General features: G+C 35.0%; 1 protein-coding gene across 1 annotated transcript in view; it reads right to left on the bottom strand.

Moving 5' to 3' along the window:
- BTBD16 (BTB domain containing 16) overlaps positions 1-18,664 on the bottom strand; it is a 140,785-nt gene that overhangs the window by 48,673 nt on the left and 73,448 nt on the right. The window contains exon 10 of the mRNA XM_044662609.1: positions 14,566-14,685. Coding sequence (XP_044518544.1) covers positions 14,566-14,685 — 120 coding nt within the window. The remainder of the gene's footprint in view (positions 1-14,565; positions 14,686-18,664) is intronic.

Below are 18,664 nucleotides of genomic sequence, written 5' to 3'. Positions count from 1 at the left end.
CAAGAGAAAAACCAGTTACAGAGATATATCCAGTGTCTTGTCTCTTTTTTTCTGACATGCTCCCTAGAGCAAGAAATAACATCTTGGGAGCATCCATGAGACATCTTGAGATGCAGAGCTTGGGCACTTTTTACTCTCAAGTTGACTTTTGAATGATTTATGTTGGAAAGGCTAAAAATGTACTATTTGCTTTTATTTGCTCATTCCTTAGAAGCTGGAATACAACCTAGGTCCATTCTTCCTCAAAGACCTCCTGGAGATGGGTTTCATTCCAGCATGAGAAAGAGTTGAAGATACATTTTTATTTCCTTCATTTTATTCTCTCCATTATATCCCCTGTGGTACTTTGCCTTTTCCTCAGGCTACACGCTTAGGAGGGAACAACCCATTCCAATTAAATGTAACTGCTCCTGCTGTTAAATATTTATGGAGTATGGCTACTCCACAAAGTACTACTGTATAAGAATAAATTCACGTTTTAAAGACAGACCCAGTTTTTTAAAAAAAAGACTTTTTAAAGACACAGTTTTAAAGACAAAATATAATCACCTTAGAATCTACGCTGCTGCTTTTGCTCCCAACAGAAAAATGTGGCATTATCTCTTATTGTGAGCTATTCAGTTGTTCTTTGGCCTATTCCCAAATAAAAAGGCATTTCAGATTGTTCTACCTCTCCAAATATGTAGGAGTGAAACTTCATCACAAAATCCTATCTTATAATGATTCACCTGACATAAAGCAGCTGTCCCATGACCATCCTGGGATTTCTGAACCCAGCAGCATATATACACCAGCAAAAGCCCCACTTTAGCACTCCATGTGTCACATCTCTGGTCTGATGTGACCCATCAGTAAACCACAGGTCCTACTGGCTGCTGATCCCCGACTCATCCTAAAATATAATGCAAATCTTCAAAAGTCTATGTATTTCAAGAACACTACTAATAATAGCTCTTTTCCTTCTTTAAAAGGCTCTTTATGCTAGTATAAAGGATCATTAAAATCAACTGAAATAGTGATATGATTTGGGAAAGGACTAGGAATGCCAATTTTGAGTTATTTCTTATAGTTAAATGTTAGACCAATGGAAAACCCTTAAAAGACACGGAGAAAAATCACTTATCAGTCAAACCCATTGGGATGAATTTGAAATGCAAATACTTGAGAACAGCTTGTTCATCATATCCTTCAGAGTGTTCACCTAAGATGAAGGTAGGAAATGGGGCCGATGTGAGAGAGTTGTAACTTATGTATCACTATCTCTTGCAAATGATTAAGAGAAGAAATGTTTTACAGACTTTGACAAGATCTTTTCAAATAAGGTCAAGATATATTTTGATATTCAATGACTTTATTGACAAAGTAGGCCTAAAGGGAGATAGTGAAAATGCTGGAAAATATAATTCGGAATTTAGAAATAAAAGAGGTCAAAGACTTGTGGATTGTTCATAAGTCTTATAATGGTATATCAGGAACATATTCTTCAAGAAATCTGACTGGTAGAAATGAAGAATACCAAATAACAACAACAAAAAATTAAAATAACCATTTTAACCAATAGGAAATAGCTGACAACTTATTTTAAGAATAGTGGTACATCTTGAATTCAGACCATTGACTAGGTAAGGGTCACAACTAAACCCACAATAAGAGAAAAAAAAAGATTAGAAGAATACTTACCAGTAAAACACTCCAATATGGCTTAAATAAGCTACTTTCTTTGAAGAAGGGGAAAGGAGGGGACAGCTGGGTGACTCAGTGGATAGAGAGCCAAGCCTGGAGATAGGAGGTCCAAGGTTCCAATCTGACCTCAGATTCTTTCTAGCTGTGTGATCCTGGGCAAGTTATCTACCCTACATTGCCTAGCAATTACTACTTTTCTGCCTTAGAGTCAATACATAATATTCTAAGATGGAAAGTAAAGATTTCAAAAATGAGGAGAAGGAACAAAAGATATTGATCATCTCTGACCAACATTTCTTAGATAAATAAGATGTAAAACAATCACAAGAGGATCCCAAAGGACTTTCTTAGCCAGTAAACATTGGATCTTTCATCCAAGTAGAGAAATGGTAGCAATAGTTTACAAAAGAAATTTATGTGTAAAATATGGCAAAGACAGTTGGAAAATCATAAGCCAATATGGCTTCATGAAACAGTAAAAAAACAGTGGAGGGCAAACAAACCTACAGAAAACATTGCCTGAGATTTAATTAAGTCAGATCATTGCATAATCAATTACAGATGAAATTAAACAAAGACGGCCCAATAATTGTGAAATGGGATAGCTCTGCTCATGTTTCTAAAGTCATCTATTTTCATCACTGACGACAGTGAACTTCCATATTAAGACTCCAACACCTCGGTAATCGTATGGGCTATATAAGGAGATGGAGAATGGCAGTCAAGAAAGGGAAATTGGAAAAAGTGACTGCACCTACTCAGAGAGAAGAAACCAGAGAAGCCAGCTCTGGAGGTAGCAGTATTTTCAAATTCTTCAGGGATAGATTTTGAAGATAAAAGGGGAAAAAACTAAAAGAATGTCAAAGATCACAGAAATGTTACATGAAAAAGAGTGGCCAAGAAAACCAGTGACTCCTGAACAATAAGCCTATTTATTCATTTATAGAAAGGGTTTATGAGATTTATTTTTTATAATTTATTAAGGGGTTTATATTTGTTCTAATTTTTATTAATTTTATGTAGTTTCATTGGTGTGGTACCTTCCTTGACACTTATTATCCTAGGGTTGCCAAGGGCACTAAGAGGTTAAATGGCTTGCCTAGGGTCCTACAACCAGTGACTATCAGAGAGAGAACTTGAACCTAAGACTGGTCTTTCATATTCTAAGACCAGTTCTCTGTTTACTTCAGTAAGTCTGTCAGCCACTCACTCAACAAGCATTTATTAAGTATTTACTATGTGCCAGTCAGTATGCAAAGACCAAGAGATATAAAGAAATGGGGGACTCCTAAGTTCATTAAGCTCACAGTCTAATGAAAAAGACAAAATGTAAATAGTTACACAAAATCCATACAAAGTAGATGGAAGTAATCTGAGAGGGGAAGATTCTATAATATGGGAAGCAGAGAGAAGAGTTGGATGGATTGTAGGGAAGACCTTGTAAAGAACTGGGATTTGAACTGAGTCTTTAAATGAATATTTACAAATATATGAAATATCCCATTTGACAAAACAAGAACTAGAGAATTTAAATAACCTCATTTCAGAGGAAGAAATTGAACAAGCCATAAATGAACTTCCAAACGGGAGAAGGGGGGAACCTGCAGGACTAGATGTTTCACAAGTGAATTCTGTCAAACATTAAAAGAACAATGACATAATCATCATACAATGTAGGCAAAAATTGCAAAAGAAGAGATCTACCAAATTCCTTCTATAACAAAGATATGGTCTTCATATAAAAACAATGGAAAGTTGATAGAGGGAAAAAATTAAATCCCAATATCTTTTAGGAATATTGATGCAAAAATGTTACGTAAAATATGACTACAAAATATTTGTAAAGAACTTAAAACAACATATCACAAAGATTATATGCCATGATTTATTGGATTTATACCAGGAAAGTATGATTGGTTTACTAGCAAAAAAAAATAAATAAATAAACAACCATATTAATAACAAAATGTAATTATACCAACAGATACAGAAAAGAGTTTTATGAATATAATATTTCTATTATGAGTAATAGACAAAGTAGGAATAAATACTTTTCTTTAAAATAACAAATATCTAAATCCAAGAGCTACCATGATATGCAATAGAGATAAAGGAGAAACATTTTCAGTAAATTTAGGAGCGAATGAAACAAAGATATTCATTTAACATAGTTTTAGAAATGCTGGCTTTTACAACTTAGACAAGAAAAAAAATTGAGCAAATAAGTATAAGTAAAAAAGAAACACAATGATCACTTTTTTGCAAATGATATGATTATGTACTGAAAAAACTCTGAAGAGTCAACCAAAAATTAATTGAAGCAATTAATGTGGGCAAACACAGCATAACAAAGAAGTCATTGGCATTTCTATATAATGCTAATAAAACCTGGAAGGAAGAGAGAGAAATACATATTCTATTTAACATAACCACAGAATATACAAAATACTTGGGAGTCTACTTACCACATACACAAGAACTATGTAAAACCAATTACAAGGTACTATTCACAGAAATACAGACTTAAAAAGTATTAATTGCTCATGGGAGATTAAATCAATATAATGAAATTATAATACTATCTAAATTAATTTACTTTTTCAGTGTCATGACAAACTACAAAAGGATTACTTTATATAACTTGAAAAACATAACAAAATTAATATAGAGGCAAAAAGGACAAGAAATAATGAAAAAAGTAGGAACAAAGAAGTGTCTGAAACTATAATACAAATCATTAATTCTCAAAACAATTTGTATCTTTTTAAAAATAGACTTATCACTAAAACAGATTAGGTACAGAACCAAATTAATATAGGAACCTAGAACTTGAGAAATAGAAATATTCTAGTTCCTGGGATAAGGCCACACTATTTGAATAAAAGCTGCTAGGAAAATTGGACATAACATACCTTATTCCAAAATAAGTTCCAAATAGATATGTGACCTGGCACCTGGGGAGAATACAGAGATACATCCACCTCACTGGTATCTACATCTCCCTTAGGACCTATTAGGACTCTCATTCTTTATAACAGATCTACATATAAAAGGTCACATCATCAGCAAGTTAGAAAAACATGAAAAAATTATCTATCAGCTATTTGGATAGAGTGGAAGAAAAGTTCATGATCAGATGAGAGATATAGAGGATCACAGAAGATAAAATATATAATTTTGATTACATAAATAAAAAGGTTGTTACGCAAATTCAATAAAGCTACAAATAAAGAGGAAATAAGTAAGTGGGGAAAAACCATCTTTGCAGCTAGTTTCCCTTGATAAAGATCTCATTTCCAAAATATATAATGAATGGATTCAAATGGATAAGAATAAAGGCAGCACAGTAGAGAGAGCACCAGAACCTAGAGACCCTGGGTTTAAGTCTGGCCTCAGACACTTATGAGGTGTTCGACCATGGGCAAGTCACTTAACTCCAGGTGCCTAGTTCTTCCTCTCTTTTATCTTAAAATTAATACTAAGACAGAAGTTAAGGGTTTAAAGAAAAAAGAAAACGAATGGATAGTTCTCAAGAGAAGAAATTCAGGCTATCTATAATTATATGAAAAAATAATGCAAATCACTAATTAGAGAAATACAAATCAAAGGCAGTTCTGAAATGCTACCTTACATCCATCTTATTGGCAAAGATGACAAAAAAAAAAAAGGAAAATGATAAACATTGTAGAAAAATAATCATTTTGATGGTTAATGGACCTGGGAATGGGTGGGTATAATCATTATGGAAAACAAAAAGTTACTAAACAGTGCTTGCCTTTTGACCCAGTTTTATTAATAATAATAATAGCTGACATTTATTAAGTATTTACTATCCGCTAGGTACAGTGCTAAGTGCTTTACAACTACTATCTCATTCAATCCTCACAACGACCCTATGAGGTGGGTGCTATTATTATTCCCATTTTACAGATGAATAAACTGAGACAAATTGTGATGAAATGCCTGTCCAGGGTCCCACAGTCAATGTCTGAGAATTGAATTCAGATCTTTTTGGCTCCAGATCTGGCATTTTATCCACTGATCTACCTAGCTGTCCTAACTTGCCACTAGCTTTGCCACTGGTAGCTCTGTATCTAAAAGAGATCAAAGAAATGTGTAAAAATAGTTGTACAAAGTTATTTATAGAAGCTCTTTTGGTAGTGGCAATAAAACTAGAAACCAAAGGAATGCCCATCAACTAACTGGACGATAGCTCAATAAATTGTAATATGTGAATGAGACAGAATATATAACTACTGTAAGAAATAAGGAAATTGATGATTTAAGGAAGCCACTGAAAGACATATGAACTGACACTCAATGAAGAGACCTGAACCAGGAGAACAATTTATATAATAGCATCAATATTATAAAAATGGATAATCTCAAAAACTTTTAGAAACTGGTGAAGTATAGAATGAACCGCACCAGGAGAACAGTTTATACAATGACAATACTCTAAAAACAAACAATTTTCAAAGCTATAAGAACCATAACAATGAAATGAGTATGCATGATTGCAGAACACCAGCGATGAAATTGATAGCTAATAGGTTTAAAGTGCAGAATGTTGTATTTTTTTTAATAAAGCCAATGAGAAAGTTGGTGTTGTTTGACTATGTAATATGATTTTTAAAAAATGTTTTTCTTTTCTCCTTTTTCAATCGGACAAGAAGAGGTAGGAAGAGAGAGAAAAGAGGTTTCTGTTTATTTTTAAAAGTCTTTTGAAATGGGGGGGGTCTACAGGTGTGGAATGTTGCAAACATGCAGATTAAGTCATTATTGTTTGTTTTGTCTTATTTTACATTTTTTTGTTTGTATTATAAAAGAGTTCTCATGGGATGGGTGCTATCTGGAAATGTTTGTAATGTAAAACAAAAAAATGGCATTATAACTTTTAAAAAAAAGACAATTGTTATATTTCTCCTGAGTAAAAAAATTTTTAACTTTTTTTTTCTAAAACCCTTACCTTCCATCTTAGAATCAATACTGTGTATTGGTTCCAAGGCAGAAGAGTGGTAAGGGCTAGGCAATGGGTGTTAAGTGACTTGCCCAGGGTCACATAGCTAGGAAGTGTCTGAGACCAGATTTGAACCTAGGATCTCCCGTCTCTAGGCTTGGCTCTCAATCCACTGAGCCACCCAGATGCCCCCAAATTAAACTACTTTCATAAAACTGCAGTAATAAAGGACAACAGATAAACAGCCTAAATATTACACTGTTTTACAAAACATAAATGACCCAGAGGACATTCTTTAACATGTGAGGGTAAAATAACATGAATGAGATTTTCCCAGAAGGAAGAAAAGACTTGGATTGGCTGTGGTCTATGCCAGTGGAGGAAGAACCCACATTAATGAGTCCTCCTGGAGCTATTAAATTTTGTAAACATTTTAATAGGTTTAAGTACGAGCTAATGTGTTTAAATAAGTTTAAATGTTCCTAAATTGGGACCATCTGCCCAACTCCATTTGGTCTACCACCCTCTAAAACAGCAGATTCCTATTTATAAGACATAAGACATGAATAAGTGCTAATAGAGTATGGAATAAGGTCCAAGGAAGAATGGAGTAAAAGAATGGTTTTAGGGCTGGTGATGGGATGGGAGTTTTGTGTGGGGGTGGCATATTTCATACTAGAGTTAGCTAGTTGGTATAGTGGATAGACTATAGAGTTAGGTAGTTCAAACTCAGCTTCAGATACTTACTAGCTAGGTGATCAAATCACTTAACTTCTACCTGCCTCTATTTCCCATCTAAAAATGGTTTACTAGTCCCAAGTTAAATGAGAAATGCTTGTTAAGCCCTAAGTTTCTTTATAAATACTAGCTATTATTTTTATTAGCTATTACACTGAGTTTTGGAGAAAGTAAAAGATGTGGATTGACTTTGAGAAGAAGGAAGGGAACCGAGGAGGAGGAATAGCATATTGATATGGAAAAAGAAACAGGGAGTTGTGAATATGTTGCAATTATCAGCCCAGAATAGTCAAAGGAGAGAAAATATGTTTAATAATATTTGATAAGTGAGTTTGGAGAGATGGAGGAAAGTATGAAAGACCGTATTTATGGCAAGAGGTTTGAGAAGCAGTTGTATGGAGGAAAGAGGGAGGAATAGCAAATGTTAGACATAGGGCAACTCTGTCCAAAAGGGGGTAAGATAGTGTGGAAATTAATATGAGCCTTAAAAAAAGTAGAGAAATCATCTTGTTACAATTCTTAACCTAAGTTCTGTGAACTTGTTCAAATATTTTTCATAAACACATTTCAATGTGACTGGTTTCCTTTATGGTCCTATGAATTTTTCTATGCCAAGAATAGTATTTTATAGTGTTTTAAAGTTTATGAAGTATTTTACATGTGTAATCTCATTTGATCCTCACAATCACCTTGTGAAGTAGGTATAGTATTATCATCATTCCCATTTTATAAGAAGCAAGAAGGGAATTGTAGGCTTCATTAGACCATCAAAATGTCCAGTGTGTGTCAGAGGAAAAGGGTAAGAACGCCCTGATCATTCATTTAACTTGCTTTCTTCCCACAGTTCTGTCTGCTGAAGAGGACATCATAAAATGACTAGCTAGGGTAATTAAGGTAGAAGCTACCAGGAAAATGGCATTAGAAATCTCTGAGCCAAATATTCAAATACATACAATTTCATCACCTCCAGAGACATGATTTGCTTCAAGTTATATTATGACATTAAAAACCTTTGGGGAAAATGAAATGCAGTATAACAAGATGAAATATAATGGGATTATATGATTTAAAGAGACTGTGTCTCAAAGGGGTTTTAAATCAATTGCATCATACTACATGCTGGTTGTAATGTGGTTTTAAGAATCTAATCAACATACCTTCATGAAGAATAAAAAGCTGTGCTTGAGAGGGAGAACATATGCTGTAATAAGCATCAGAGATAATCTTTGAATGTGTGACATCAGGAATGGTATATAAAGCCACCAAACAATGCTCACAGTCCCATAATAAATGGAAGGAGACCCACACCATCACTTTCTTATTTCCCACTAATTTCTCCCACAGTAAACATAGTCAGAGTCGCTATGAATCACTCACATTTTAGCTCATTTCCTATCTCTTGGTGTGGAGATGTTGTTTCCAAAATGACAGCCTGACTTTGAGCCAAACAGAAATTTCTTATGGTGTATATGACTCATAGGAAAGAATGTCTCATGGGGTATCAGGAAGAGAAAAAAAAATAGAAAGTCTAAACACTTGGGTTCAAAGTAACATACAAAGAAATAGAGTAAAATATGTTTAATTCTGACAGCTGGACCAAAAAAGAAGGCATTAAAGATGGATGCTTTAGTCAACACGATGCACCGCTATGCCAGAAATCTGACTCATTGCTTTCAAAATGATACACCAACCTAGAAGAACTTTGGTTAAAAATGGATGACCATAATTGATGTTTATTAAATAATCCAGAGAGAGGGATAGCGACTGGACCTGTGAGTTCATTGGTATTGGGAATTCCCAGGTGAGAAAACTCTACTAATGCAGGTTGATACTTTCTCTGTGGCATAATATCTCAAACAGTTGTATTGAGCACCAAGAAGTTAAGTGACTTGTAGCTACTATATGTCAGAAGTGGGATCTGACTCCAGGTCTTCCTTTAGCCACAACACCATGCCGCTATTTATTGCAATTTAATTAAACATTTACCATGTGCCTATTATGTCTGAGACACTATGTTAGGTATGTAAAAACAAGAAAGTGGAAAATAGTCTCTGTTCTCAAACACCTTATACTTGAAGAGTGGAGTTGTGGATGATCTGGAAAGTATCATTACCCACGAGGAACGGTGAATATTATGCCATTAGATAGTGCTGAGATCTGGTGAATCTGGGGTGCAATAGCTTCGATTCATCCTGGGAGCTGAGCCAAAGCAAGAACTTTTTCCTAATCCTAGACTTCCAGCATGCTGTGGGAACCCTAGAACTGACCTATTCTCTCAGGTAGCATGGGGACATTCAGCCTACTCCTAGGCAACAGCATGAGGCTGCAATTAGATTGCTAGCTTTGTAGAACCTATTATTTTTGTCTTTGGCAGTGGATGATTATTATTCCATAATTTCATGACACTGGAGCTCAGAAGGCATAGCAGTCAGAGACATTTTCTACCAAGAATAAGAATTTCCTAACACCAAACTAATACACGGTGTTATTACCCTTTCCTCTGAAATATCCTCTTTTCTTTGGGTTTTTGTAACACTGCTCTCTCTTGGTTCATCTCCCACTTGTCTGACGGCTCCTTCTCTGTCTCCTTTGTTGGATCATCATGTGCCCTTTTACTGTGAGAGTGCTCTGTCCTGGACCCTTTTCTCTTCTCTCTCTAAATTCTCTTGGTGACCTCATCACTTTACAAGGATTTAAATATCATATCTATCCTGATATCTCCCAGACTTAGATTTCTGGCCCTAAATCTCTTTCCTGAGCTCAAGACCTCCATAATCAAATGTTCACAGATCAAGCTGGATCTCACACGCTTCAGCTAAATTTGTCCAAAAAAGAACTCATTATATTTCCCTCCAAATGCTTTCCTCCTCTGAACTTCCCCATTTCTTTCAAGGGTACTTTACTACCAGCCTTCTGGTTATCCAGGTTTGAAGCTAAGGAGTCATACTATGGTCCTTACTCTCACTCATCTTATCCATTCAATTGCCAAACCTTATCATGTCATCCCTCAAACAACTCTCCCATATATCTTTTTCTGTAGGACCACTATCCTAGTTTAGGTCCTTCTAACCATTTGTCTGGAATCTAGATTATTGTAATTGCCTTCCAGTTTACCTCCTTATATCATTTTCCATCCATCCTTCAGAAACTGATTTTTCTAAAGTGCATATCTGGTCATGTCTCTTCCCTTCTTATTAAATTCTAGTGTCTCCACATCACTGCCAAGATCAAATATAAATGCCTTTATTTAAGATATGAAGTCCGTCATGATCTGGCCCTAACCTACTTTTTAATCTTTATCTTATACATATCATTTCCCTTCATGCACACTGCAGTCCAGCCGAACTAGACTCCTTGATATTCCTTATACATGGCTCCACTTTTCCTATTTCTGTGCCCTTGCACTGACTGATTCCCTTGGGTCTAGAATGCATTCCCTCCTTAGTTCTATCATTTATAATCCTTGGTTTCTTTCAAAGTTTAACTTAAACACTACTTTCACTATCAAGTCTTCCTTATCCTCTAAATAATCTTAATTAAAATTAATTTTTATGGACTGGAATATGTATGTTTAATTTTTGTCTATATATGTTAAATCCTAGCATTGCAGTTGGCATACAATAGTCACTCAATAAATTCTTATTGAATGAGTTATCAGAGCTAAAAGAACCAGGGATTTCAGAGTTGCTATATAGAACAATATTCATGTTATTTTATTTCTTTCTTTTTTCTACAATTCCTAAAAAGTCAGTTAACAACTGAAAATAGTGGAACACCACAACTTCAGCAGAGCCACAACTACAGGTGATCCAAAGAGCAAGAGTATGACCGGATGTGAGTGCAAGCAGGTGCCAGATTTTATCTAAAATTATTTGCATAAACAAATTAAAATAAAGGATCATCAAAAGTTGGAATGATTCCCCAATTGATAAATGGGCAAGAGATATGAATAGGCAATTTTCAGATAAAGAAATCAAAAGTATCAATAAGCACATGAGAAAGTGTTCTAAATCTCTAATAATTAGAGAAATGCAAATCAAAACAACTCTGAGGTATCACCTCACACCTAGCAGATTGGCTAAAATGAAAGAAGGGCAGAGTAATGAATGCTGGAGGGGATGTGGCAAAATTGGGACATTAATGCATTGCTGGTGGAGTTGTGAACTGATCCAATGATTCTGGCTGGCAATTTGGAACTATGCTCAAAGGGCTATAAAAAATGCCTGCCCTTTGATCCAGCCATACCATTGTTGGGTTTGTACCCCCAAAGAGATCATAAATAAACACACTTGTATGAAAATATTTATAGTTGTGCTTTTTGTGGTGGCAAAAAACTGGAAAAGGAGGGTATGCCCTTCAATTGGGGAATGGCTGAACAAATTGTGGTATATGCGGGTGATGGAATACTATTGTGCTAAAAGGAATAATAAACTGGAGGAGTTCCAGGCGAACTGGAGAGACCTCCAGGAATTGATGCAGAGTGAGAGGAGCAGAGCCAGAAGAACATTGTACACAGAGACTGATATACTGTGGTAAAATCAAATGTAATGGACTTCTGTACCAGCAGCAATGCAATGACCCAGGACAGCGCTGAGAGATTTATGGTAAAGATGCTACCCACATTCAGAGGAAGAACTGCAGGAAAGGAAACATATAAGAAAAACAACTGCTTGAACGCATGGGTTAGGGTAGACATGATTAAGGATGTAGACTCGAAACTACCACACCAATGCAACTACCAACAATTTGGAAATAGGTTTTGATCAACAACACATGATAAAAACAGTGGAAATGGGCGTCGGCCATGGGTGGGGGGGTGCGGGAGGTGAAGGGGAAAGTAGGAGCATGAATCATGTAACCATGTTAAAAATGAATATTAATAAATGTTTAAAAAAAAGCTGGAATGAATGGAAAAGGAGATGGACCATTCAGTAAGAGCACAGGGCAACAGAGAGATGGCCAAAGTATGGCTTGATATCTGTGAGATGCCACAAAAAGAAATTTAAAAAAAAATTTTAACAGAGAAACCCACTCTAGTGACTGGATATGATAGATTGCAATTGACACTGGTAAGGACTGCTAAAAAGATCATGGAAACATTGATGTACTCCCAAGATGCCATTCTAAGCTGTTTTGTTCATTGAGCTAAGAACCCACAACACTGTTCTAGACTCCCAGCAGTACTAGTATACCCGTAACATCTGTTTATATCACCCCATCACTGTTCTCCAGGTCCTGTTTCATTGGACAGGTTATTTTCCAATATAAAGTCTTTCTTTCATCCTTTTCAATGTGGGTGATAAATAATTGTTAAAAATACATGGTTTTAGAAAACCAAAAACTAGTAGAATGTCTTATCTGAAAGATCTCTAAGAACAGCAAGTCTCAAAGTATGGTTTGTAGACACTTGGGAGTCCTCAAGATCCTTTCTAGGGGTTGAGGTCAAAACTACTTTCAAAATAACACTAAGATGTTATCTGCCTATTGAAATACTTTTCTCTTTTCCAATAATATGAGACCAAATTTTCTTTATATACTTCAACCAAAGCAATATGTAGGAATGCAGAAGCAGATATGAGAACCCAGTTATCTTCTAATAACCACGCATTAAAGAGACTTGCAAAAATATGTTAAATAGCAATTTGGTATCGTGCTCAGAGAGTTATAAAATTGTGTATACTCTTAGACCCAGCAATACCACTGTTGGGTCTGTTTCCCAAGGAGATCAGGGAAAAAGAAAAAGAACCTACATGTTCTAAAATAATTTGGGCAGCTTTCTTTGTGGTTGCAAAGAACTGGAAACTGAGGGGATATCTATCAATTGAGGAATAGTTGAACAATTTGTGGTATATGGTGGTGATGGAATACTACTAGGACATAAAAAATGATGAGCAGGCTAATTTTTTAAAAAGTGAAATACATGAAATTATGGAAGGCAAAATGAGTAGAGCAAAGAGAGCACTTTATATATACAGAATTAATGTTTGAAGAACAGTGTGAATGTCCACCTTCACAGAAAGAACTGATAAACAGAAACACAATATACATACTTTTTTATACATAGTTTATACATACATACTTTTTTTTTTGTCAAGTGGTGCCTTCTCCATTGTTGGGAAGGGAGAGAGAGAGATACAAAGCAATAAACAAATAAATAAAAAATTAAATATATAAAACAATGCTACTCTTCTCACTAAATTTTTATTATTTTGGAAAATATGGTTTTTATTAAAATGCTATTTGTGTTAATGTATAGATTTGTTATTTTAATGATTAAATATTTAAAAATATATCAGTTTTAATTTCTAATGTAATAAATATCAACAGTTACAACCCACATAAGCATATGCTCTTTGGGGTCTTTAATAAATTTTTTTAACCATAATCTTCTATCTTAGAATCAATACTGTGAATTGGTTCCAAGGCAGAAGAGTAGTAAGGGCTGGGCAATGGGAGTTAAAGGACTTGCTCAGAATCACACAGCTAGGAAATGTCTGAGGTCATATTTTAATCCAGGACCTCTCATCTCTAATCCTGATTTCATACCACTGAGTCACCTAGCTGCCCCCTTTCGCCTAATAATTTTTAAAAGTATAACAAGGTCCCAAGGCCAAAATGTTTAAGGACCACTACCCTAGAGATTATCTAGTCCAACTCCTACATTTTACATAAGTGGGGAAAAATGTTGAAGTGATTGATTCAAAGTCACACAGTTAATTGTTGTAAGAACTAGCACTCAACCTTGATCTTCTGACCTTTCAATCATTGTCCTTTCGAAATATGCATATTTAATTGCTCTGTAATCAAATAGTATTTTGTTCTGCTAGTGTAGTTTAAATAAGGACACCTAATTAAAATACACTTCAAACATAAGGTATTTTAAGACCAACAAAGTATTTCTTTTCTGGTATATATTATACACATATAATATATACCAACTATATAATGCTTATTATTCAACATAAAACAAATTTGCAGAACCATATGGTCCTTTTATAACAGCTATATTTATGTTTCTAAATAAATAATTTGCTAAAATCCATCCTCAAATCTTATATCTCATAACAAAATTGCATTCTACTCTTAAATTATAGAACTCACAGTTCCATCATCTCATGGGAAGTCATGTTGAAGTTTGTGATTGTTGTTGTTTTACATAATAACTAACATTTGAGGCTTGTTACCTGTGAAAAAACGCCAGGACAGTTTCATAGATTGGAACTGATTGAATTTTGAGGTTTAGTTGGAGATAGACCCAGTATAGTGCTGTTTTTAGAAGATCAAACTCACTGAAAGTAAATACCCTGATCAAAAAAAAAAGACAGAAAATAAATTATTTAGAAAAACAGATCCTTACTAATCTTTCGTACTTGTAACAAATAGTGTAATGAAGAAAATGCTGAGAACTATTTCAAGAGAGAACATTACTTACAGAATTTTGAACTAGAAGGGACTTTGCATTGTACATTAGTATTAACATATCATTATAATTATTGTTATAATAGTTTATCATATCACATATGCTATATTATATTTATTATGTTATGCTATGTTATTTTGCTAAAATGAAAGGTTAGATTTGAGCTCCTACCTGAGAAAAGTGGGATTAGTCATGGTGTTTCAATAAAAACATAAGAATTCACCTAGAAGATTGGCCAATATGACAGTAAATGGGAAAAACAAATCCTAGAGGGGATGTGATAAAATTGGGACACTAATGCATTGCTGGTGGAGGTGTAAATTGATCCAACCATCCTGGAAGGTAATTTGGAATTATGCCCAAAGAGTCTTAAAATAATGCATGCCCATCCAGCAATACCACTAGTAGGTTTGTACCCCAAAGTGATAATAAAAAAGGGTTGTACAAAAATATTCACAGCCACTCTCTTTTTGTGGTGATAAAAAAATTGGAAAATGAGGGGGTATCCCACAACTGAGGAATGGCTAAACAAATTGAGGTATATGATGGTGATAGAACACTCTTGTGCTATCAGAAATGATGAACTGCTTGATTCCTATATGAACTGGAAAGACCTCCATTAACTGATGTAGAGTGAAATGAGCAGAACCGAGAGAACATTATACACAGAAACTGAAACACTGTGGAACAATGAAACATAATCAAATTTGCTACTAGTAGCAATGCAATGATCCAGGATAATCCTGAAGGATGTATGAGAAAGAATGCTATCCACATTGAAAGAAAGCACTGTGGGAGTAGAAACACAGAAGAAAAATACATGATTAATCAGTTGTTTGTATGGGTATATGATTTGGGGTTTTGGTTTTAAAAGATTGCTCTGTTACAGAAATGAATAATATGGAAATGGGTATCAAGTGATAACATTTGTATAACCCAGTGGAATTGCTTGTCAGCTCTAGGAGGCAGGGAAGGAAAAGGGGAGGTAGAGAAAATGAATCATGTAACCATGGAAAGATATTTAAAATTTTTTTTAATTTAAAAAAAACATAAGAATTGCCACATTGGTCTGACTCATGGACCATCTAGCCTAGTTTGCTTTAACAGGTATACTATATGGGATAATGATACATGAGAGAATGTGGCTGCTTTCCATAACCACAAGCTTGAAAAGTCAGGAATGTTCAAACCTCCCACTCTCCTACAACTTTAGTTCCTTAACCTTCTGTGACTTTGCAATCCATAGATCTAATTTAATTGTACTGGAACTAATTTGCATTTCCTAACTGTGGCTGATGGTATCCTCCTTATTTCTGTCTTGTTCTGTGCGTGCCTCTATATTCACTGCTCTGTTGATGCCTCTTTCAGCTGCCACTTTTGATGGCAATGGTGGATGGAAAGCCTGTGAAAGCCTGAATCTGTTTTCAGAAAGGACAGTGGAAATATCACCACCATTTTATGCTATTTTTGGCAAGTGCAGAGCTGACTTTTACTTGGTATCTGGTTTTTATGTCATCTGCTGGTGCATTTGGATTTGACCTCGGTAAGAAAAAATCATGTAATAATGTCAAAGCAGGAAAGGGAAAATTCCTACAGAGCTTAATGCTGTGCTGTCCCATGAGAGAGGAATTTTTTAAGATTTAGAGGATCAAGGAGCTGTCAAATGATCCATTCCCATTGGGGTCTAAATTAAAATGGTCTGTGCTTGAGTTATGCAAGTTTTTAAGTTAAGGTTTGACATGTCTCCTACTAAACAAACATATAAATTAAGATCCTGTTTCCATTCATACTGCGAAGGATAATTATTTAAGCAAGACTTTTTATTTTGGTTCCTGTATTGGGATCCAGTGGGTTTAGGCGCATATTTGGGTTAGCATCCTTTGAGATAATGGTGTACCAGGACCACAATAATTCTTTTTCAGAGAGAACTTGCTGAGGAAGAGATATGATCTTGAGATCATAAGATGACAGGATCACAGATCTGGGTCTAGAAGGAACTTCAAAAACCATCTAGTCCGAATTCCTCCTTTTACAGATGAAGAGGCTAAATGACTTGCCCAAAGTCACACAGGTAATAAGTGTCAGAAGTAGAATCTGATCTCCCCCAATCCCTACTCAATCTCCATTTTACATATAGCCCAATGAGTCAGCATATGAGCATAAATGTGGGGTATTTTAATGTTGCTTAATGAGTCCTCCCCTAGGTCAAGGTTGGTAGTTTTAAGATTGTGAGTTGGGAAAATGGCCTGCTTATATAATTAAACAGTCATATGCCAGGCAGTTGATATGTGTGTGTATGCATACGTATATACATATATTTATGTATTTAAATAAACACAAATAAAATATATACATAAAATAAAGGTCTATATGTGTTTATAAGCTGTAGATGTTCTCTTGTCTTTGGGGTGGTCTAAGCATGTGTGCTGGTCATAATAATAGCAAATATTAATATATTTTAGGAATTCAAATTTATAGAACGACTTCCTGGCTAGTCCAGTTGTCTTTGGAGTAGTCTAGCCACAGGTGCTGGTTGGAACAATAGCATGCTAACAAATTTTAGGTATACTACAGGCCAGTGAACTCCTGGAAAATTCTAAGCTGTATTATTACAGGGATAGCTGGGGAACATTTAGAAAGAAAAGTAGTAATGAAAAAATCAAAAAAGAGAAAATTAATTTCATTTTAAATTACTTAAAAAAAACCCAGTGGAATTGTGCGTCAGCTATGGGAGGGGGTAGGAGGAGGGGAAGGATAGAACATGAATCCTATAACCATGGAAAATGTTCCAAATTAATTAATAAAATAAAGAACTAAAAAAAAATAAAAATTACTTTTAAGTGTAATTTATGTTAATATTTATCAGGATAAATTTAAAATCTTATACTTGATTTGAAAATCAACTTTAGTCTAAGATAAGAGTGTGTTTACATGAGAGTTCATTTGAAAAAAAGAATATTGAGGCTGTATAGTAATAGAAGGAAAGATCAATATGAATCAACAGGAGGCTACAGTGATCAAGACCACAATAATGGGATGTCACAACAGACCTACAGTCATAGATAAGGGTGGAGATGTTTGCCACTGTACTCTGTTTTTGTCAGAGTATGTTTATGTTAGACCAAACCTTAACTCAGGAACCTTACAGATTCCTCCAGGTGCTGATAATTTTTGCCTGTTTCAATTTCCTTGTAATATTTAATAAATGTTTATTGAGTGGAATTGAATTCCCAATACCCCAGATATTTATTAAGTGCCTACTACATGCCAGACATTGCACTAAAGCACTTTACAAATTTTATCCTAAAGGGGAAATTATTATCCACATTTTGCAAATGAGGAAACCAGGGCAGACAGAAGTATAAAGTGACTTGCCCAGGGTCATATAGTTAGCCTGAGGCAAGATTTGAATTCAGGTCTTCCTTATTCTGGACTCAGCTCTCTGTCCACTAACTACATCATTCTACCTGCCCCAAGAAACATTTCTAAATTGGAGCCAATTCAGAAAAGGGCAACTAGGACAGTGAAAAGCTAGTGTCAGAGTTAGTTGAAGGAAGTAGGGCTACATAGCCTGGAGAAGGAAAAGCAAGGATTTTAAAGGTTAAAAGTTACATTAAAACCCCTTTCAGGTTTTTGAAGGGATCCATAGTGAGAAGTTTTAGATTTGTTCTGCTTAAACCCAAGTGAGAGAATGAGTGGAATTGGCAACAACAACAACAACAACAAAAACAGACTTTGGTTCCTTATAAAGTAAAATTTCTTATCCAGAGCTTTTGAGAAGCAGGTTGAACTGCTTCCAGGTAGGCTCCTGGTAGTGGTCCACCACTTATTTCAGGAACTTCAGGAAAATGCCAGATGACCTT

Source organism: Gracilinanus agilis, chromosome 2 (genome assembly GCF_016433145.1).
Source record: "Gracilinanus agilis isolate LMUSP501 chromosome 2, AgileGrace, whole genome shotgun sequence".
NCBI lineage: Eukaryota > Metazoa > Chordata > Mammalia > Didelphimorphia > Didelphidae > Gracilinanus > Gracilinanus agilis.
Note: the sequence above shows the minus strand (reverse complement) of the source record. Positions and strands in the feature narration are given on the sequence as shown.